Source organism: Corticium candelabrum, chromosome 10, assembly GCF_963422355.1.
Source record: "Corticium candelabrum chromosome 10, ooCorCand1.1, whole genome shotgun sequence".
NCBI classification, from domain to species: domain Eukaryota; kingdom Metazoa; phylum Porifera; class Homoscleromorpha; order Homosclerophorida; family Plakinidae; genus Corticium; species Corticium candelabrum.
In genome coordinates, this window is record NC_085094.1 from 6904498 (window position 1) to 6928745 (window position 24248).

The 24248-nt window shown below is 42.8% G+C and overlaps 1 protein-coding gene across 1 annotated transcript; it reads right to left on the reverse strand.

Annotated features, from left to right (window-relative positions):
• Window positions 1-10585: 10585 nt before the first annotated feature.
• Window positions 10586-11811, reverse strand: LOC134185366 (beta-1,4-galactosyltransferase 1-like). The gene is made up of 7 exons (XM_062653145.1): window positions 11772-11811; window positions 11579-11697; window positions 11413-11529; window positions 11165-11352; window positions 10982-11104; window positions 10819-10923; window positions 10586-10746 (listed from the first exon to the last, which is right to left on the reverse strand). Exons 1-7 carry the CDS (start codon window positions 11809-11811, stop codon window positions 10608-10610), a joined length of 831 nt encoding a protein of 276 aa, XP_062509129.1. The 3' UTR covers window positions 10586-10607.
• Window positions 11812-24248: the final 12437 nt, after the last annotated feature.

A 24248-nucleotide genomic window follows, 5' to 3' on the forward strand; every position in this document is an offset into this window, starting at 1 on the left:
GGCATTACGGTGACCGCAAACTCAGTACAGCATACCTAGCACCACAGAAACTCCTCAACGACTAAAACGAGTCATAGTCTCATGGACAAAGCTAAAGAAAGACAGACAAGTTTCATAATTTACTGTCATCACTGGGGTTTGAACCCCCAAAACATAGAGTGATATAGCTATTGTCGCTAACCACTAAGCCACGGTGATTGAAGTAAATGATTACAGGCATTGTTGCCAGTGATAGTTCTAGAGTTCACAGATGGCACAACGACCACTCGACATCAACTAACACTTAATCTCAAAAGCTTACTATAAACTGTGCTAAGAATGCTGCATACAACTATGTAAACTATACAATGAGTCAGTGCTTAAAATAACTGTCGCACATCACACATTTTCCATACATTTCACCCTTTCTCCTTCCAAAGCTGCTTGTAAGAAAAAAAATTGTCCAGACAATTTACCATACTCACTCAATTATTACTCCAGGTCTCAAGTAAGACCCCAGCCCTGACATGTTTGAAACTCTAAGATTTTCACTATTCTTAGTTCTTTAATTAGTGCTAATTGGCATTTTCCACAGTCACTATTGGCTAGATTTGGTGAAAGCTACGAGTCAAAAGAACAAGACTTTAAAAAGTCACGTGACTTACAAGGAGCACACTCCAACGGGGTTCAATTTCCACTAAATCTCTGTGGCTGACTAATAATCTATGCCAAAAAATTACCATATATGGGTGTTATGTTTCAGGAACGTATGGTATGTAAACCAGTGACCAATCATGGCACATTCTTTTCTTTTGTGTCACACTCAGCAACAAAAGACAATGGCCGGGCAGCCAATCAATAAGCGTTGTTCGACATAGCCAGAAAGACGTCAAGTTTGATCACAAACAGAAACGTTGCATTTCAAGTAATGCTACTGGAAATCTATCAGCATCCAATCACACTCCTGTAGTACACTCAGCAACAAAGACAATGGCCGGGCAGCCAATCAATAAGTGTTGTTCGACATAAGAGAAAATTTAGCCAGAAAGACGTCAATTTTGATCACAAACAGAAACGTTGTATTTCAAGTAATGCTACCTGAAACTCTATCAGCATCCAATCACGCTCCTGTAGTACACACAAACGTGAAGCGTAATGAATGTGTTGCGTACAGAACTTCATTGCTAACACAAGTCGCTAACTATAAATATATAGTAGATATTGTAAGTACATAAATTGAATTGATACAATATGTATTTAGATACACAATTTAGCTAGACTGCAAAAGCGATAGACAAAGACATGCAGACTCTATACCTATAGCGCTGGAGAAAATTGGAAGTCTGACAAGTTATGAGTGATGCATGCATAGGGAATAACTGTACGTACCATTGTGGGTAGGAATAATACATTTCCGCAGTAACTTACAGATCTCTACTAGCTGAATCTACTGTGACGATAGCTATCAAACGTTTTAATCAATTTCAACGTAACTCTACTCCAGATAGAAGCTACTCCCAACGAATATTGTTTTGTAGCTTTCATTTGAAGTGATAACCAACAGAGGTTCACGTATTACTAGTTAATATTGAACTTGCAAGCATGCCTGTTGACCGTGTGTTAGAGGTTTTCACAACTCAGATAGTTTGATAGCTTTTAGATCCCTCATTCCCACATATCTGTCATCAACAGCTTACTAATAAGCGATTAGCAGAACGACATAAAAACCCACACCATTTCCCCACTAAATGGCTATGAGAGCCTAGTGGCTATTATTACAATACAAAAATCCTCACTGTCCCACCCCACAACCACTCCCTTCACATTACAGTATAATAATGTAGTGATTAGGGAACACTTGACTTAGTGATGGCTAAATATTATTTGCATTGCAGACAAGTTTTCATTGTTTATTTCTGACAAAAGCAGGTAATTGTAAACACGACATAGACTTTGTGGTAAAAAACTCTCATGAACGTTAGCTGACTATATTGGTTGTCTGATGATTTGTCTGTAGCTGCATGTGATGTGCAACCAAATGGAAGTACTGCTTCGACTGGCTCCACAGAAGGCGTGGTACATTCCAAACACACCCCAAGAGTATCACACTGACCAGATGTTTGTGACCAGAAGTTAGTCAAGTACGTCAAACGCCTTTGATGTTACTTGCTAAGTCACGTGACCATTACAAAGTCCCGTTCCTTAAGGCTCATATGAAATCATAGAAATGTACACCAATTGTAACAACTTACTATGATCACCACTATTGATCGCCCGGATATTACATCATACACAGTATGATCTGTATAGTTTTAGCTACTTACCTGCGCTAACGCCGTGCAAACAAAAAGCAGAAGACATGTCGCGGACAGTAGCAAGACTTCCTTCTTTATATTATGCCGTGGACCGACATGTACGGTTCTTTATACGGGATAGCTAAACACGCCTAAGCCCGGATAAGTATAACACAAATTGTAAAGCGCGCTATAGGTTTGATAACGCGCACTAAATAAAATCATTGATATCAATAACATATTAATTAAGGTTACTGAAATTTTTAAAATCAAAATTTGGAAGATAGTCAGCGCCTTTCTAAATAGCTCAGGTTTGTCTAAAACCATTACCGGTACTAGAGAGAAATGAGACTAGCCATGCACGAAATTTAATTAATTAATCGCAGCAGACCAGCTGTGAAAGTATGACCTATAGATATGCTGTACCGTACGCCCTTGCAAGTGCAGCTGCATGACGTCCAGATGAGTCTCTAGCTAGGCAATTTTGCGAAGAACAACTCATGTTGTCGTACAAGAAGACGACCTGCACGCTTCCCTTACCATGCATGTCCCTAGAGCAGCCAGCCACGCAACTTGTGAGAGCAAATGAACTCGCCTAGAACAAGAACAAAGTCCAGCAGCACCTGCAGCAGAAACAGAAGCGAAAACTTCGCTGCACATAGTAGTGCGTTCCCATCAGTTGCTCGCCTAGCTTAATTAATTAACAGATCATCGCTAGGTCTAGGCTCCATGGAATGTAGGGGTCGGCAAATCCCAAGACATCAAAGGAACCTTACCAGCGCCAACGGAAGTCAGTTAGTTCGCGTGGCAGTGTCAAACATACGGGAACTTTCGAAAGATAAGATCTAGCATTTGATATACTTTAGACTGATATTTAGGAAATCATAAGTTCCTATATTTCAAATAAAACTAAATGATAAACAACGCATCAATATCCAATCAACAAGTTGGACAAAGTAAACTGAACATTTGAGACAACTCCAACTCAATCATGCCACCAGGCAAATGAACGAGTTCTATAAAGTTAGTAGCAGCAAACATATCAAATATATCATAAACAACAATGCCCAGCTTAGAAGCTGTAAATGTATCAATGGCAATCTTGTTGTACCATCTGATACGGTAAGAATTAATGCGAGCTGAATCAAAATTTCGAGGATTTGCTGTTCGGAATATAATTGGGATGTTTTTGCCCAAACTTTTCTGTCTAAGTCGACTGATTGCAGCCAGAACTTGTTGAAGACGATCCCGAAATCCATTTGGAGGCAACAAAACCAAATGATGTACACAACTTAATATCGATACTTCATTCCCATTTCCTGGAATATCATCAATGATATCAGCTGTGTACGTAGCTTTTCCAAAATTGAGAGCAAGAGATGATAGCAAAGGCAGACCATGCAATCTATAATGAATTGTAGCTTTGTACTTTGCAATAGAATAGTCTTTATACTTGGGTGGAACAAATGCATCATTTGTTGTTACTCGTGTGCCTACACTTGCCACAAGAACTAAGAACAGTTGTCTTACAGTAGAATCACTGATCAGATACAGGTTTTTGCCTTCTAGATACTTCCACCATTTCTCTTTGCTGTTGCAAGCGAATAAGCAGTCTCGGTTCACACATTCTTTGTCTCGCCAATAACCTCTCGAAACGACCAACGGTTGTGGTTTGCAAGGCTCTAGTCTATTTGTCTCCACAGAATTCTTGTCGTCCCTTCTAATTATTACCGATTGTACATCACCTGACACAATGCCAATGCCTTGTTTGTTAGCTGCTAGTTCTCTCTTATTTGTTGCAGCCATCTGCTGATGAAAAACACACCAATGATGAGAACGACACATAGTCGAATCACCAGTTCGTTCTCCTTCACATGTGCCATACCAATGATAGTTAGGAGGAAACGACATGTTGCATGATTTGCTAGAGAAATCTACTAAACTTGGTTGCCAGTCCATTCGACATAAACTTAGTTCGCCATCTTTTCGTTTCCCAGCCGTTTTGAGTTTTTTCAAAATATTAACTCGTGATTGTGGGCCAGCATATGAGACATCATAGCCATAATTGTGTCCAAGTGCACACAAGAAAACATAGTTAGAATGTAGTATCTTGCTTTCGATCATGCTCACTGTACGACTGGTCATTCAAAGTTGAATATAAATGTATGCAGGTCCAGTCCAAGAGGGAAGAAATGTAATGAGATAAGAACCATTAGAAAAATCCTTCACCTCACCCAGAATGGTCACTTTCTGCTGACTCGTTCTTGTTTTACTGCTCAAAATAGAACGTAGGAAGTCACCACCTTGATTCATTCGATTTCCACTTTGATCACAAGCAGTCATCATAATGTGAAACGGTTTGTTTACAAATATATCCTTCGTCACAATAGACCAGAATGACTTACTCGCAGATGTTAACCGACTGATTTGTGGAGATGACTTCGGAGACACTTCATACGAGAGAAGTTGTGATAGATTAGTCAATTTACTAGAAGACGTAGACGTGTTTTTAGGTGGGATAATAAAACGAATGCTGGCATTGAGTGGTGATAAACTGGCCAATTTGTTAAAAGACTCTGACGTGTTGTTAGGTGAGATAATAGAAGAAACACAAGCATTGTCATTCTTCACTGAAGTCACCATGCCAAGAGGAGATGACTTAAGAGATGCATGACTAGAAACTTTCATTGGCATATTTGTCATTACTTTCCTGTAAAGTCTTTTCTTGTGTGTTGGTGTGCTGATAACAACTCGAGAAAACATGGTTGGAGTCAGCACTGCCACGCACACTACTGTCACCACTAACAAGAAACATATCACGTGTATCTTTCTCCCATGGACACGAATGCTTGAAGATGGCTGAGAGAAACGTGTCATATATTCACTCATCAACCTTAAAATTACTTAAGTTAAGGCTCCCTCCTCTTACCTATTAATTAACATGACATAGCAATTATAGTAGCATGCAGGCCGTGTACGTGCAGCAAGCACACAACAGTAGAATTCAAGCACAGTTACAGACAGTACCTACTACTGAAGTCACTATCAATACTGATATGAAGTCACTACATATTACATACAATACGTCCAAACTCATTTCAAAGTGATTGTTGTACCTTGCCAGAGTTATTCAATGGTTGTGAAACCAATCAGGGGCATAGTGTGGCGTGGGCTAGACCGGGCTCTATAGCCCCAGCTTTTTTCGGGGTTGCAGGTGGTTGTCAATTTTGGAGCCAAATTTAGGTGTTGCTGCCCTGTACCTGGAGCCAAAGCCCTTCGACACCCAGAGGCTGCTGTGCACTCGCTCTGTCCACAACTGGCATACTATGTATGCACCCAGCAAGGTGGCACAACTCGAGACCCAGAGACTGAGTACAGTACCAAAATTTATTAATACAATTTGACAAACACATGATACAGTATGCCACCTGCCTCTAGACGCTTACTACCACAACAGTCAAAACATCCACAATAGCTTCACACCACCCTGTACGTCCTACGAGACTACCATCGAGTTTGTCTGTAAGTGTTGCTGCACTGCCGCTCCAGCAAGATGCTATCGTGAGTTGGCCAGTCTTAGGGAGAGGACAGTATATAGAATTGTAGCCTCATATAGACAGACCATTGAAAGCATAATTCTTGTACTTGTGGGACCCGAAGTCCAGTCTCTGACAATGGCATTGACAAAGACTGGACACCAGAAGGAAACACGTTAAATATTTAGTTTCACTGTCATGACTTGGAGATTCCTGGACCCCAAGGATCCGTGGATGGAGCCAAGTTTGGCTCCGTTGCCCTGTTAACAACACCCCTGCTTTTAGGCGTGGTCTTAAATTTTGTGTACTTCAAAAACGTAATGCTTGAAAATGCGTTTTAATTAAATCAAATATTGATATCGGGATACCAAGACTTCACGTGTGAGTCACATGTAATATAACTTTGAATATAATGGACAATCGCATAGCTAGATAGCTAGATAGCTTCCCCTAGCCAGTATTATCTAAATCTTCTAGCGGACGCACATACACCAGTCAGTCTTACTATGTACACCAGTATACCGTGGGTCTAGGTATGCATGTAGTGTGTGGATGAGTACAAATGCATCAGCTAGTTATGACCATAAGAAGGGAGCGTGTCCTAAAGAGTCGTAAAGTCTACCCCTCATTTCTAGAGATCACACTATGCCCAGTTACAATCTCACAACTAGTAAACTTTTATTCTACTGACTAAGTAATTTTTCGACATTAAATAGTTATGACTTGTACAACATATGTAATGTCATCAAGTATGACGTCATCAAACATGTAGCGTTAGATCCCACAAGCAATTATGTCACAACATTTTCTAAAACACTGAACAGGCAAACGGCACAAAACGTCGCTCGCTACCAGTGACTGTTTGGCGTCGCGTATATATATATATATATATATATATATATATATATATATATATATATATATATATATATATATATATATATGTAGCACAATTAAGCCAGACCAATAAAAATATACTACATAGGTTATTTATACTTTGTACAGAGGTCGATCGGCCGCCCGTAGGTACAGAACCATGCAGAATGCTTGTACAGTACAGTACTATAGTAATTTGTGTTCAATTATCCGATTCAGGCAATCAATTATCCGAGGTTCTGTCATAGAAGTACCAAGGAAAGTAATTCTTTCAGTCTGAAATATATAATACATATATTATATATATACGTATATATATACATATATATATATATATATATATATATATATATATATATATATATATGAGTCGAAACCACGCGCATTCCTTTCAAGACGTCTTTCTAGAATGCTCACTCACTCTTCAGCCGATCATTAGATGATTGATGAAACCGAGGTGGGCAGGCGGTCAGTGGATGGTCCGGCCATTTAATTTTCTACATTTCAATTTTCATGTTTTCATTTTAATTTTTTACTTGTATTTTTTATTTAAAAATTTTGCGTTTATTAAATTTTAACTTTTATTTTTAATTTTAATTTTAATTTTTTATTTTCCTTTTTTTGTAAATGGTTTTTCATCTTTTGATGTTTGATTCTTGTGATCTTTAGATTTATCTTTTAAAGTTTGATTTTTAGGCACCTATGCGGTCGAAGGCAGTGTGAAATTCGAGCTCGCAACACACACACTAACTAGACAAATACGCCTACCTAACTTCAAGAATTACACACATTATTAATACTCTATAGAGGATTATTGCGTAGAGACAGCTGATGAATGATATTTCGGCATCTGCCCAACTGCAGACTATCTAGTATAGTATGTAAGTTATTTATTTCTTCATGCACAGCCGTAATTAGCTAAGCAACGGATAATTGAATGCTCAATTCGGATAATTGATTGCCTGAATCAATCAGATATTTGGCTTCGAATAATTGAACGCAAAATACTATAGTTAACTAAGCCGAGGCACTCGGGTTACAGTAATAGCGCTGTCGAAGGTTCGACGACCGACTCATCGGCTGTGGGCGGATCGATAGACGGATGTGGGCGGTGGTTGTATATGCTAGACTGTCACGGAGAGCGAATTCTTGCTGCTGTACATGTACTAGAATAATGCGTCGATCCTGCTAAAAAGAAAAAAACTACTTTTGTTAGAATGTTGGCTTGGTATTTCGTAGCTACACTAGAGTAGTTTTGCGCAGCCAGCTCCTCCCCTTTTCTCCTGCCAAGTGACATGTAGGCTGGATTTACAATTTGCGAACGCTTGAGCGTCGCGTCGCGTCGCGTCGTACTAAATTCAAATTGTAAATGACTCGACGCGACGCGACGCGACGCGACGCGAGGAAGACGCGACGTACGCGACGCGACGCGTCCAAACAGAACCGAGTTCTATTTGAGCGTCGAACCGGAAGCTAGTCACGTCGCGTCGGAAGTAGCACCTTGATTTCGAGCAATCAGAGCCAACTAAAATGCACGTGTGGCTTCCGTGAGTGATGATTACTGATTTCGGCGCTGTACTCGACGTTGAGCGGTCTATAGAATGTGCAGGGAGCTGTCCTTGCTCGTGGATGATCAGCTGTATTGTAAATCCAGCTTTTTAGAGCTGGATTTACAATATGCAAACGCTTGAGCGTTGCATCGCGTCACGTCGCGTCGCGTCACGTCGCGTAGTACAAATTCAAATTGTAAATGGTCGACGCGACGCGACGTTCGACGGACGCGACGCGTCCAAATAGAACCAAGTTCTATTTGAGCGGCGAACCGGAAGCTGTTCACGTCGCGTCGGAAGTAGCACCTTGATCTCGACCAATCACAGCCAACTATAAATGCACGTTTGGCTTCCGTGAGCAATGAGTATTGATTTCGGCGCTGTAGTCGACGTTGAGCGGTGTATAGATTGTGTAGGGAGCTATCCTTGCTTGTGGATGATCAACTGCAAGATGTACAAAGACCTGCGTGCAAGGGAGAACGAGCAGAAATTGATTTTGAGCAAGTTTGGGGTTCCAGCAAAGTTGTGCTAGTAGAAAATCGAAGCGCGAGTGGTCCGTTCAATAATTCAGGCAGCGACGTCTACGGCGCGCTGAAATCGTATTGTGAATGGTACGACGCTTGTGACGCGTACGTGCCACTCCCACGCAAGACAACTTGACAGGACGCACGCGACGCGACGCTCAAGCGTTTGCATATTGTAAATCCAGCTTAAGGCAAGTGCAGGAGAACTGTGCTATGCTTAATGAAGTTAGACCTGTGCCACAATTCTAATCGCTTGGGCGCAAGTTCAGGTGCACCTTTTCTATACCTGCAAGTGTGTTACAAACTGAATCCCTCTACTAGCGCAAATGTATACAATCAATAAATTAGAGACGCCACATCAGCTGAACAAAAAATTCGCTTCCCCCGTAATCCTAGATCATTACTGCTAACCCCTATTTATCAGCCTGTTACTTGGGATTCTCATCTAGAGTGTACACCCTAAAAGACACAGTGGCAACAATCAAATTGCTTTATCACGTCTACGTGCTGTCACTGAAGACTAGATAGACTATACTTGGCCGGAAAGTGCAGCTGTCATTTCAATTTTGCATTTTTGATTTTCTTATATGTAGTAACTCAATTTTCAATTTTGCACGATGTACTTTTTCATTTTCAACCAAACTAAAAATGTGAAAAATTGAATGGCCGGAAAGTGCACGGACCGGTCCATACGCATATCATTTGCAAGTTACGTCACCGGATCTATTGTCATCGCTAATGAATACAGCCAAAACGTGCTTGAATGGCGTTGGACCAGCGCGAAATCTAAGGAAAATATAATTCTGGTACATTCAGACATGTTCGAAGTTGCTGATTGTCTAGGAAACATGCACGTGTGTATCTGCTGCTGGTCTGTAGGTAATACGATAGGTTTTATTTCTCTCGCTTTGCCAAAATTCATGCTACACACCTAGACTAGTACACACAAATACTGTATGGTTACACAGACTAACGCAGACTAAGCGCAGCTGTACTGTACGTCTCATAGCTACGTGTAATTATCATACACACACACACACACACACACACACACACACACACACACACACACACACACACACACACACACACACTCACACACACTGTAGCACAGTAGTAATTTACGAGTACAGTACCTTCCAGAAAAACGTCCCTACAACTCTCTGACAGCGTTAGCTCGACAATTTTAGACGTTGAGAATGTGATTGACTTCAACGAGAGTCGGAGAAGAAGTACAGTGTCTAGTACGTATACGTAGGCGCCTTCGTAATCAATGTCCGGCCTTGGCTGCTAGTGTTGTGCGGACTCAACCCAAAGTCACAAGACAATGTATTGTATGTATGTCGAAATGTATTGTGCGTATAAGGCCATTTCTTCTTTGCTATTAACCTAGGGCCGGACTACACGTAGGATTCTTGCACAGACCCTCCTAACGCGCGCTTGAAGGAAGCGGTGCCGGCACATCTAATTAACTTGAATTTCATCTTATGACAGGCTGTAATGGTATGCGCTATATCAATGGTTTCGACCTATTGCATCTTTTACAACAATGAATTCCACCATCTCTAGATCTAACAAGGCCATGCTTACACAAACACATAAGCCAATTTGCAAAACAGACAAGAAACACTATGGTCAATCACCCTCTAGTTTAGTTTGTTATCAACACAATCGATCATGTGCTGAACATGTGTAAAGGAATTGCTAAAGAATTGCTACAACTTTTGTAGCCAAATGTAACAAAGTATTAGCTAGCTGTACACATGTTGCGCATGGACAGTGTACATGGATAATGATGATATTGTCGTTACTTCTTCAATCGAACCATTGATGTAAATAAAAGAAGGATCAGCAATTTACATGACCATTTAAAGCAACAGTAATTTTAGTATATAACTGGTACTCTTTCCGACCAGTTACCTTATATGATACGCTGTTCAGACCATCCTCTTTCATTCTGTGTGTTGCCGTCGATAGTAAACTGAACCTACACAGGAAAACGGCAGTTAGTCAAACACATTGACTTGACAGAGTTGACGCTCACAAGCAGTCTACATACCTGGCAGGATTTATTTTGCTCGTTTTTTGATGTGTGCCTCTAACCGTCTTGTAACGAGTAACAGCCGCATCTGGTCGCATTATCGTCATGCCATTATTCACCACTCTTTATAACACAAGTTAGCCGATACACAGATTCACTGCACATTGTCACAATGCACTACCTCTTGTATAAATCGTCGTCTTCTCCTCCCCATCCCCAGTACTTATTCGAGTAACCGTTGATTTTCCAATATTGTTCTTTAGTTAAAATTGTGATTCCTCCAAAAAGAGTCGAATACAACAAACTACAACACCACAGTATGACATTAAGTTAATTAAACAATTTTCACTCACTCGTTGCTTACCGATAATTAAATTTATCAACTGCAACCGACAAATGCTTAGGCCTCTCTGGACACGTGTAAAGGTTGCGATCGTTTTCCAAGATTAAGTCGACATCGTGAAGACAAAAACACTGCCAGTCACCGTCTTTAGCCGCCTCTAGTACACCGACATTGAGAAGCATGCCTCGATTGAAGTCACAGTTGCCGGCCTAATCAATTTTTTAGGGTTTGTAACAACTCCTTAACACACGTACATGTAATTGACCGACCTGCTCGATAACATAGATATTGAACTGGATAAGTTGACGACGAAATACCGGTATTATGTAGTGTTGAAAATCCTTCAAGTGTTCCTCTCTGTCTCGAAATGGAATAACAATAGCAACCTAATCACACAGTTTTTGATTAAAAAACAGACAGAACCGTGGCTCTTACCCTATCTCGTGGTTGACAGTCTGGAGGTGTATAGAAACCTCCAAATACTACTCGTGGGTTTTTCTTCTTTACTTCATCGAGGTTCACTTTGGCATGTGCGTTGACGAACAAGCTACCGACTAGAGAATCGTTTCAACCCGATTAGACAACAAAACGCAAGGAAATATCACGACAAACATAACACACTGTTTACACAACAATGCATGCACGTGTTGCACAACACATTCGAACATTGTCAATGATAAAGTGCATGATGTCTATCGTTTGACAAGTGAAAGCACATGCAGTCAATGATGCATCAAAGTCACATATCGATATCTGTAGTAGATTGGAGAGACAGGTTGCATAGTAACATAATCCGGGTAGATCTGTGTTCCCGGATGCTATAGATTAGTGGCGCGACTACTAGAACTATATGTTGAGTTGTGTTCACTACATTGGCGACGAGGATGGACGAAGCCACAGCGAGTGGAATAGCAACAGCCACACCAATGCCTGTGGCAGCGTTCGGCAGGTTAGACGCCTTTGATGCGGAGTCCGACGAGTGGCCGCAGTACGAGGAACGAATGTTGTGCTATTTCGAAGCCAACGGCATCACGGATGAGTCCAAAATGAAGGCAATTTTTCTGTCGTCAGTCGGCGCACGCACGTACAAGCTACTGCGCAATTTGACGGCTCCCGCCAAACCGAGAGAAAGGTCTTTCACAGATCTGAGGGAAGCTCTGTCCAACCACTACAACCCCAAGCCTTCGGTCATGGTACATAGACTGCGATTCAATTCGAGAGTCCGACATACGGATGACTTAGTTGCAGAGTTTGTGTCCGCGTTGCGCGCGTTTATCCGAGTTTTGCGAGTATTGAGAGACACTGAACGAGATGCTCCGCGATCGTTTAGTTTGTGGTATTGACGATGAGCGCACACAGCGGCGGTTGGTAGCAGAAAAGGAGTTGTCGTTTGCGCGGGCCTTGGAAATAGCGCGCTACAGAAGCGGCGGGAAAGAATGCGCGGGAGATAATGACGTCCAAAGTTGTTGACACAACAGAAGAAGCATAGGGTGCAGTGGCTGTACAGCGAATGCAACCGCAAATGCCCAAAACCTGTTATCATTGTGGACGGTCAGGACACTCTGCTACTGAATGCAGGTTTAAAGAAGTCAAATGTTTTGCATGCAACAAAGTGGGACACCTCAGTCAAGTCTGTAGATCAAAAGGGCAAGGCGAGAAAGCCATTCGGGTTATGAAAACACAGCCTAAACTGCAAACCGCACATCAGGTGGAACAGGCAGAGGATGACGAAGAAGAATCTTTAGAGCTGAAACACATATACCCTGTAAGTAAACCTAAAGCAGTTCCCTTGACGACACAAGTGAAACTAAATGGGAGATGCTCGACAATGGAGATTGACACAGGAGCAGCAGTGACAGTAATTAGTGCCACAACGTACAAGACAATGTGGGGGCCGTCTCCTCCACTTCTTAGAGAGAGTACCACCATGCTGAGAGCATATGGGGGCAGAGTAATTAAAGTGTTGGAGACTCTCAAGGCCAAGATACAAGAGGTAGACAGAGCCCCTCCTAAACAACTGCAGTTATACGTGGTGGAAGGAAACTGACCCAGTTTGCTGGGTAGAGATTATTTACGACACATACAAGTGGATTGGAAGGCACTGTTTAGTCTAAGCACACACAGTAGCCTAAAGTAGCTGTTAGAAGAGAACAGAGAGGTTTTCCAGGATGACCTTGGAGAGCTGAAAGGTATCCAAGCCACACTCAACACAAACTCACAAGCAACACCACGTTTTCATAAGGCACGAAAGGTGCCATATACATTGAAAGAGAAAGTGGAAGAAGAGCTGTTCAGGCTTCAAGCAGCAGGTATTATTAGCCCAATGAAATTTTCAGATTGGGCCACACCAATCGTTCCAGTGGTGAAGTCCAATGGAACAGTAAGGATTTGTGGAGATTACAAGACAACAGTAAATCCCATATTGGAAGTTGACCGACACCCATTGCCGGACATAGATGACTTGCTGTCACAGTTAGCAGGAGGGGTAGCATTCTCAAAACTAGACCTGAGCCGAGCATACCACCAGATACGTCTGGAGGACAGTCCCAAGAACTGACAACAATTAGCAAGCATAAAGGACTGTTTCGGTACCACCGGTTACCGTTTGGAATAGCCTCGGCTCCAGCCATATTTTAGAGGATCATGGAGGACTTGTTAAAAGACATTTCGGGCGTCGTGTTATACCTTGATGATATCTTGATAACGGGGAAGAGTCATACTGAGCACATGGAGAACTTGAGAGAAGTTTTGAAGAGATTGAGAGAAACTGGGTTGAGATTACAACAAGACAAGTGTCAGTTCATGAAGGATTCTGTGGTGTATCTAGGACATCGAATCGACAAAGATGGATTACACTCCACGGAGGAAAAGGTGAGGGCCATTCGAGATGCACCGATACCACGAGGAATATCAGAGTTGAAGGCATACCTTGGAATGCTGACATACTACAGTAAGTTTCTTCCAGATCGAGCGACAGTGTTGGCACCGCTGCATGCCCTTTTACAGAAGGGAGCAACATGGAAATGGTCAAAGGATGAAGACAAGGCTTTCCAGGAATTGAAAAGGTTGTTGACATCTTCTCGGGTACTGGTACACTACAATACCAAGTTACCATTGTCGCTGGCATGTGATGCCTCACCTTTGGATTAGGTGCCGTTTTGTCACACAGGCTTGAAAGTGGGAATGAACATCTCATTGCCTTTGCATCGAGATTGCTGTCGCCAAATTATTCACAGATTGACCGTGAAGGGGCTGCAATCGTATTTGGAATTTCAAAATTCCACCGTTATATCTATGGCGACACTTTGAACTTTTATCTGATCACCAACCACTAAGGGACTGTTTGGCGAAGGACAAAGCATTCCAGTGACGGCTTCGGCACGGATCCAACGGTGGGCGCTACTATTGGCGGGATATCAATATACCTTTCGCTACAAAGCAACGAAAAGGCACAACAATGCTGACGCACTAAGTCGAGTGCCCCTACCAGATCTACCACACCATACATGTCAGCCAGAGACAATGCTTCACGTTTTGGAACAGTTGGAGAAACTTCCAGTCACAGCTACACAGATTGCATGGTGGGCCACCAACGACCCGGTACTGTCTCAAGTGCGAACATGGGTTAGAAAAGGCTGGCCACAAAAGGTAGCAGAAGATGTACGTCCATACAAGATAATGAGTAAAAAACTGTCTGTGGAGGCTGACTGTGTAGTTTGGGGATCCAGAGTTGTGATACCGCCTGCAGGTCGCAGACGGATCTTGACAGAGCTTCACGAGGCCCATCCAGGAACTGGTAGGATGAAAGGATTGGCAAGGGGTGTGGTCTGGTGGCCAAGCATTGACGCAGAGGTGAAACAGCTGGTCAGGAAATGTGAAATATGCCAAATGAACCGCCCAAACCCTCCTTCAGCGCCATTACACCCATGGGAGTGGCAAAAAAACCATGGTCGAGAGTACACGTGGACTATGCAGGACCGTTTGTAGGGTCGATGTTCCTAGTAGTAGTGGATGCGCGTTCAAAGTGGATGGACGTTTACAACACAGGGTAGGCATCTACAGGCTCGGTGACGGTAGGTAAACTGCGACAAGCTTTTGTTCAACACGGACTCCCAGACGCAGTAGTCTCGAATAACGGGCCGTGTTTTACCAGCAGAGTGTTTTCAGAGGTCATGAGGCAGAATGGCATCCAACATATCAAGGTTGCACCATATCACCCAGCGTCCAATGGTCTGGCAGAACGTGCCGTCCAGACATTCAAGACTGGAGTGAAGAAAATGATAGTGGGTACTTTGGAAGATCGGATTAGTCGTTTTTTGTTTGCATACCGAACAACACCACACAACACTACTGGAGTATCTCCAGCCGAACTCTTGACGGGACGGAGACTCAAGACTTGCCTGGACTTGGTCAGGCCAGGGTTAGAGGAACGGGTGGTAGACAGGCAGGCCAGGCAAAAGGATGGCCATGATAGAACGGCGCGGAACAGAGTTTTACAAGCGGGAGACACCATTTATGCTCGGAATCGTAACAAGGGAGCCACCTGGAGTCCTGCCAAAATAGTGGAGGCGACTGGGCCATTGTCATTTAGATGTCAATTGGCAGACCAAAGGATAGTACGTAAGCACCAGGATCAAGTTCGGCACAGAGAACCACCAAATGCTGAGCAAACACAGGAGGTCAAGGTAGGAACCCGTGAGCAAGGAACTAGGTCAGAGAAACAGGATGTAGAAGCACCACCACCTCCAGATTCCGATAAACAACCACAACCGGAAACCATTTAACCAGATGATCAACCAACCGGAACAACAGCTGTGGGTGAGAACAAAATGCATCAGCTAGAAGTGAGCGTGTCCCAAAGGGTCTTGAAGTTTAGCTCCCCATTTCTAGAGATCACGCTATGCCCAGTTGCAATCTCACAACTAGTAAACTTTTTTATCCTACTGGCTAATTAATTCTTCGACATTAAATAGTCATGACGTGTTCAACATATGTAATGTCATCAAGAGTGACGTTAGATCCCACAAGTGATGTCATTCATGCCACAAACTGTTCTAAAACAATGAACGGGCAAACGGCACAAAACGTCGCTCGCTACCAGTGACAGTTTAGCGTTGCGTATCTAAACGTAGCACAACTAACCCAGACCGATATAAATAAACTACATAGGCTATTTATACTTTGTACACGTGGTAATTAGAGGTCGATTGGCAGCCCGTACGTACAGAACCAAGCAGAATGCCTGTAGAGTACAGTACTATAGTAATTTGCGTTCAATTACAGTGGCGTAGGAAGCTATTAAAAAGTGGTGCGGCCTAATGCGCGTTAGAAGGTGTGGTCACTTAGCGTGCGCTACCATACGGAGGTGTGGTCCTAGTTGTACACACATGCAGCCTCTGGTCGCACCGACCCGCAGCTCCTAAGGCCCTGCAGCCCTACTTATCACTTATCCAGTTGACCCTTTCACTGTAGTCCAAAGAAACCGCGCCTACTAAAACTGAAGTGAGTGCGCATGCGTTGCCGCTCGACATCTACACGTGTCCGGGTTGTCCACGTGGATATAACGGTGATCACGTGCATATAACGGACGTGCCTGTGCGCTGTACAACGAGCAATCTAGCGCACGTTAAGTTTGCTCGCATTTTATACTGAAATATATTACTTATTTAATCGGCACAACTAGCAACGGAAGTTACAGGCAATGAGCAGCTGGCGGAAAGCCACTTTTTCAAAAGTGCGGCGGCCATGGCCGCCCCAGCCGCTACGCTTCCTACGCCACTGAATTATCCGATTCAGGCAATCAATTATCCAAGGTTCTGTCATAGCAGTACCAAGTCTAGTAATTCTTTCAGTCCCATATGAGTCGAAACAGCGCGCAGTTCTTTCAAAACGTCTTTCTAGAATGCTCACTCACTTTTCAGCTGATCACTAGATGATTGATGAAACCGAGGTGAGAAGGTGGTGTAAAATTTGAGCTCACATCACACACGCTAATTAGACAAATACGCCTATCTAACTTCAACAATTATACAATTTACAGATACTAGAAGATTATTGCTTAGAGACAGCTGATGAATGATATTTCAGCAGCTGCCCAACTGCAGACTATCTAAAATATATATAGTATGTAAGTTATGTATTTCTTCATGCACAACCGTAATTAGCTAAGCAACGGATAATTGAATGCTCAATTTGGATAATTGATTGCTTAAATCAATCGAATATTTTGGCTTTGGATAATTAAACGCAAAATACTATAGCTAATTGCCGAGCATAGCGAGGCTTCTAATCCGGGTCGTACAGCAGAAACGGGCGTGGTCCTATATGGCTCTCCATCGAGCTTTTGGTGTGTGTGTGTGTGTGTGTGTGTGTGTGTGTGTGTGTGTGTGTGTGTGTGTGTGTGCGTGCGTGTGTAAACACAAATCTCAAATTTCTCCTCCCCACGACCATGTTTCATGATAGAACCTACATTAAAAAATCGTTTCCGTGTCCGACAACACATGAGTCTAAGAACGATTCGTTTAAGTGAGCAAACGACGACGAAAACGCTTAATGAACTTCCGTCGCCCCATCCTTTTGTATTGTATCTAGGGACTGTGCGTACGTGACAACTAAGAAACACCTTCATGAGTTGAATGCCACCTACAGTCAACTATTCACACGTCCCGTACTGCAATCAATCCTTTACTACACTTTGCTGCATCTAACACTGTTGATAGTCAATGTTTGCCGATATCAATTTCTATGTCAGTAAATACCATCTCACTGTGGTTACAGCGGAACTGAGTGCATACCTAGACTGTACATTTCAATTGTCTTGATCACGATCGCAAAACGACGACTATCTATATCAGGCCTAGATACGTAATCTAAACTACTAGGAAGTTTGCATGTTTACTTCCACGACAGCTAGGGTTTCAACAAATACGTATTGTCTAGCTAGGACTCGGCGTTTCAGTAGACGGTCTGAAAACTCCGTTGGACGTGTTACTCACGAAAGCGAGGCGCCTACGGGTACCGTACAACTAGGTAAGTCGAGGCACTCGAGTTACAGAAATACCACTGTAGGTTCGACGACCGACTCATCGAATGTGGGTGGATCGATAGACGGATGTGGACGGTGGTTCTATATGCTAGACTGTCACAGAGAGCGAATTCTTGCAGCTATACATGTACTAGAGTAATGCGTAGACCCTGCTAAAAGAAAAAATCACTTTTTAGAATGTTGGCTTTTGGTATTTCGTAGCTAGTTTTGCGCAGCCAGCTCCTCCCCCTTTACTCTCCGCCAACGAAAGTCGAAAAGGGGAGGGGCTGGTTGCTCGAGACTATTGCGTAGCAAATTATGCGTAAAGCCTAGATCACAATATTGACGCTGACGTCAACGTCGTCCTGTTCACACTATCTTGAGACGCCACTACTAAAAAAGGTTGGTCTCGAGTCTCGAGTCAGATCGCGCACGCGTGTCTAATCATGGACAACGATTCCAATGATGATCTTCACTTGCTGCTTCTCTTGCGGCGTCAATCAACATTTTAGATCCGGGATGCTTACAGCTCTGCTGATTCGCTAAAACATGCCCACGTGGTTACATTTGACGCTAACCACGGTTTTTGACGCTGGAATAGCTTTGCTCTATTCCGGCGTCATGACGCCGCATTGACGTCGACGTCGGCGTCAATATTGTTTGTAGCCTCGGCTTCCCAGGCCGTTGTGCCGCCAAACGGCTCTTGGAGTAGTCTCGCGGAGCCAGACCATCTCCGCTTACATCCTTCCGGCTTGTTGATGCAAATATTTCGAAGCTATTTTTTGGAATAGCAGCAACTAGTAATTAATTGAGTTGTTTTTAGACAAACACGGCTGCTTCATTGTCTCGCGGACTCAACCCAAAGCTAGAAGACATAGTAATTTCATGACTTGAGAGAGTATTCACACAGGTGTCATAGGGAATTTGACATCTCCTGTTTGTTGCATCCCCGAGCCGTATTCACTAGGGAATTTGGTATCCCCGAGCCATATTCTCTGAGGGTCTGAGGCACCCTCTTGGCATCACTTGGGGAATTTGGTATCCTCTATCCATCATGTAGGTAAATGATCAGTCGGCCGACGAACTACCGGTGCACTTCCAAGAAGTAATTGTGCGATGATGCGAGACGATCATGTGCCACTATGCTGCAGAGTTCACAAACTTTCGGTGATGTCATTGTTTTTAGTACGAAACACCGACTAGCCCATGCCATGCACAAGTTCTCGTACAAGATAAATCCAGTGCCGGCTAGCTGTGTCACGTCTGGATTGTCCCTCATCATTTTCAATTAGTTCTACCATTCTAAGAAGTGTTGCAGAAACTGAGAAAAGCATGTTACACGGTCTGAATTGTAGTAAGTCTAGGTGGAAGAAGTGACGTCTGCCGGCTGTGCGTAGGCTGTATGTTGATCTTTGCGTCATCATTTAGGTTAAATCGTGTCTGGTATTAGGATGACATCACCATGTTGCACTGTCACATGACCCTATACCGTCGCCTCGCTGTGACTCGTTGGAAGTTCACGGTCAGCCGACTGATCGTTTAGCTACATGATGCATTACGACCTAATGCACATATGTAGATAGCCATGCATAGCCCTGGACGGCTAATCAATTGTAGCTATGAACACACGATGGAGTCAACTCAGTTCGTCTCTTTGTCGTCAACTCGCAGTAATATATAAGACTGTAGTAATGGGTCAAAGCAACAAAAACGGTGAAGATGAATGTGGTTCCATTTGCTAAAACATTGAATTGCCGTATGTTCAACAGCAGAGGGGAGGCGTTGACTGTGGTGTGTTTGCTATTGCAATTGCTGTACATTTAGCTCTAGGAGATGATGTAGCAAGCCTGAAATTCGACCAACCACGAATGAGGGAGCATCTGTACAAATGCTTACATCAGAAGAAAATAACAGGTTTTCCGCAATGCCCCAAAACAACTGCTAGACGCACTCCTAGACTTCGCCGTACCTACATAGAAATTTGCCATAACTGTTTGATGCCAGAAGAATACGATGATACCGTGCGGTGTCAAAATTGTGAGGACTGGTTTCACGTTGGTTGTCTTCAACATGATCTACCACAACAAAGTGACAAATGGCGCTGTGACAACTGTTTGTAAGAACGCTGTACCTACAGTAGACGATACAGAGTCACTTTCTTTAACGAAGTTAACTAAAATAGATGTTTTCAGTCGCAAATTTAATTAGACAACAAACATGCAATTTGTATCATGTCAATTTGTTAGAAATTTATCACAAAAACGCGGACTGTAAAATAGAGTTTAGAATATCACATTTTTAGATTTTCGAAATTCTCATAATAAGTACGGCGCAGGAATGTCAAATTCTCTAAAAAATACGGCTCGAGAGATGCCAAATTTTCTAGGAAATACGGCTTGGGGGATGCCGAATTCCCTAGGAAATACTGTTCGGGGGGATGCCAAATTCCCTAGGAAATACTGCTCGGAAGATGCCAAATTCCCTAGGAAATATGGCTCGGGGATGCCAAATTCCCTAGGAAATATGGCTCGGGAATGCCAAATTCCCTAGGAAATATGGCTCGGAGATGCCAAATTCCTTAGGAAATACTGCTGGGGATGCCAAATTTCCTAGAAAATATGGCTCGGGGATGCCAAATTCCCTGGGAAATACGGCGTGGGATGTCAAATTCTCTATAAAATACCGCTCGGGCATGCCAAATTCTCTAGGAAATGCGACTCGGGGGATGCCAAATTTCCTGGGATTCCAAATTCCCTAGGATATACGGTTCGGGGATGCAAAATGTCCCGAAGGGATACCAAATTCCCTAGTGAATATGGCTCGGGGATACCAAATTCCCGGGGATGCCAAATTCCCTATGACACCGGGCTTACAGTCATGATTGTAGTCAAGGTGTACACTGTAAGTGACAATTGACTGACAGACAGCTGAAATAGCTATCACCTACTGCTGATGAAATAGCAGTTAATAACTATGGAGTAATGATCTCTAGGATTCTCTAGGTAGGGAAGCAAATTCTTGTTTAGTTAGTTGATGTGGCGTAATTCCGATTATAGACTTTCTCTGGAGGGATTGCTTGTAACAGACTTGCGGGTGTATACACAGCAATTAGGGTTGTGGCACAAGTGTACATACTAGCAAGCTATCTAGGGTTGGTTTCAATTAAAAGGCGATTATTTCCAAAAGATAATAATTAGCACATGATGAACATGGAGAGAGTTTCTGTTGAATTGATCGAGCGCCTTGTTCTTGTTGATTAATTAATAGTTACACTTATGGTCAGAGCCACCATTTTCTTCAGCAACAATACCTGTACTGTATCCAGGAGATGGTTATCTGAGTGCTGAGTTATACAGTTCAATTATCACTGTTGTATACTTATTGTGTTGAGTAATTTGCGCTAAACAAGCTAATATGCTTAGCGCTTATGGCAAGTGCAGGTGAACTGTGCTATGCTTGATTAAATAAGTTAAACCTGTGGCGCAATTCTAATCGCTTTGGCGCAAGTTCAGGTGCACTCTTTCTATACCGGCAAGTGTGTTACAAACCCAAGGCTTGAAGCTCTCTACTAGCGCAAGTGTGTACAATCAACAAATTGCCACATCAGAGAAACAAAAAGAATTCGCTTTCCTAAAGAATCCTAGATCATTACTGTTAACCCCTATTTATCAGCCTGTTACTTGACATTGTCACATAGAGTGTACACCTTGAAGGAGACAGTGCCAACAATCAAATAGATTTATCACGTCTAGGTGCTGTCACTGAAGACCAGATATGGAAAGTGCAACTGTCATTCGGTTTTGTCTTTTTGATTTTCTTTTATGTAGCAAATCAATTTTCAAGTTTGTAATTTTTAATTTTTGAATAAAATTGGTCCAAAAATTAAAATGCACGATGTACTTTTCAATTTTTAACCAAACTAAAAATAGAAAAATGGAATGGCCGGTAAGTGCACTGACCCATACGCATATGATTTGCAAGTTACGTCACCGAATCTATTAATTAGGCTGTGTCTGCTAGAAGGAGCCATCGCTAATGAATACAGCCAAAACGTGCTTGGATGGAGTCGGACCAGCGTGAAACCTAGGGAAAGTATAGTTCTGGTACATTCAGACACGTCCGAAGTTGCTGATTGTCTAGGAAACATGCACGTGTGTATCTGCTGCTAGTCTCTAGTACGATACGTTTTATTTCTCTCGCTTTGCCAAAATTCATGCTACACAGCTAGACTAGTACACACAAACACTGTATTACGGTACGTTCAAGTGCTGGTTACACAGACTAACGCGGACTAAGCGCAGCTGTACTGTACGTCTCATAGCTACGTGTAAATAGCGTACACACACACACACACACACACACACACACACACACACACACACACACACACACACACACACACACACACACACACACACACACACACACACACACACACACACACACACACACACACACACACACACAGTAGCACACACTAGCACAATAGTAATTTACGAGTACCTTCCAGAAAAACGTCCCTACAACTCTCTGACGACGTTAGCTCGACAATTTAGACGTTGAGAATGTGATTGAATTCAACGAGAGTCAGACAGTGTATACGTAGGTGCCTACTAATCAACGCATACCACTCCGGATTCGTGTCCGGCCTTGGCTGCTAGTACTAGTGTTGTGCGGACTCAACCCAAAGTCACAAGACAATTTATTGTATGTATGTCAAAATATAGTGTGCGTGTAAGGCCATTTCTTCTTTGCTATCAACCTAAGGCCGGACGACACTAGTCTCGCGTAGCCAAACCACATCCGCATATCTCGCCGGAAAGATGTGGCGGAGATGGTCTGTCTACGCGAGACTAGGACTACACCTAAAAAATTAGCTACTTAGTAGGCCTCTTGCGCAAGCCCTCCTAGCACGCGCATGAAGGAAGCGGTGTCCGCACGCGAAAGACATTTAATTTAAGCCAGAATTCACCGCAGTTGTAAGTGGTATCGATTCCAATAATAGTTAATTCTGCAGGATTTGTACAGCATTTGACTAGATCTCTCATTTGCCTGTCATTGGCCAAGAAACACATTGGATACGAAGCGCCTTGTACATAACTTAGAAGGCTTGTCGGACATTTCGTCCTCTTTGCATTGTTTGATTACAGCAAAGAACTCGTCCTTTTCTACAGCGTTATGCACCTTCTTTTGCCTACTGTGATTCCACACTTGTTCGACATTTCTTGGCAGCGAAGTAGTCTTTGCACGTAGACTTTATACGGATGCCTTGACAATTCTGCTTTTCCTGCTTCTGTACGAATGGCCTCTGCGGTACTCGGATGTGTTCGTAAGTGTGGATGTGCATCTTTTCTTCGGTTGCCGTGTGGAGCACAACCCACGGAGTGTTTGTTACTATAAAAAGGTACTGTAAATAGATGAACTTCTTTTTTTGGCTTTTGCTGGTTTCTATCTCTGCAGTACGCCGTTTGAAATCTCCGTAATTGGAGTGAACGTATGATACCAGAGAAGCTTACCTGCACAAACGTTGTGCAAAGACAGAAGCAGAAGACATATCGCGGAGAGTAGCATAACATGCTTCATCAGTCGCCCACAACATACGGAAGTTCCCTTTACAAGATATTTTTGCAGGACAACTACTAAATCCCAGATAATTAATTAACTTAGGGTGCTATAGGTTTGGGGTAAATCATTGATAGCAATACGTTGCGTATTCATAGTAACACTCACTTATAAGTGCGTGTGGTCAAGTCGGTTTTTTTTATTCCTCTTAACTAAGTGAGCTTGGTTTAGTTATAGCTAAAACCACTAGCATTTACCTAAACTATAGCTAGCTAGTCTAGACAAAGAATAGACAGTAACAGTAAGCTGCTTGCCTTCTTCTAGTAGCTGTGATTCCGGTACCCTTTGAAATCGCCACAGAATTGATGAGTATATCACGCATTAACTTTGACAACACTGTGGTAAGTTACCAGTTTGAAGACTAACGTTTATACCAAGAGCATGGTTTGTTAGTTTAGACATCAGAAAGTGACTTTTCTAAATCATGCAGTAAAAGGACGGGAACTTTAGATGATCCCT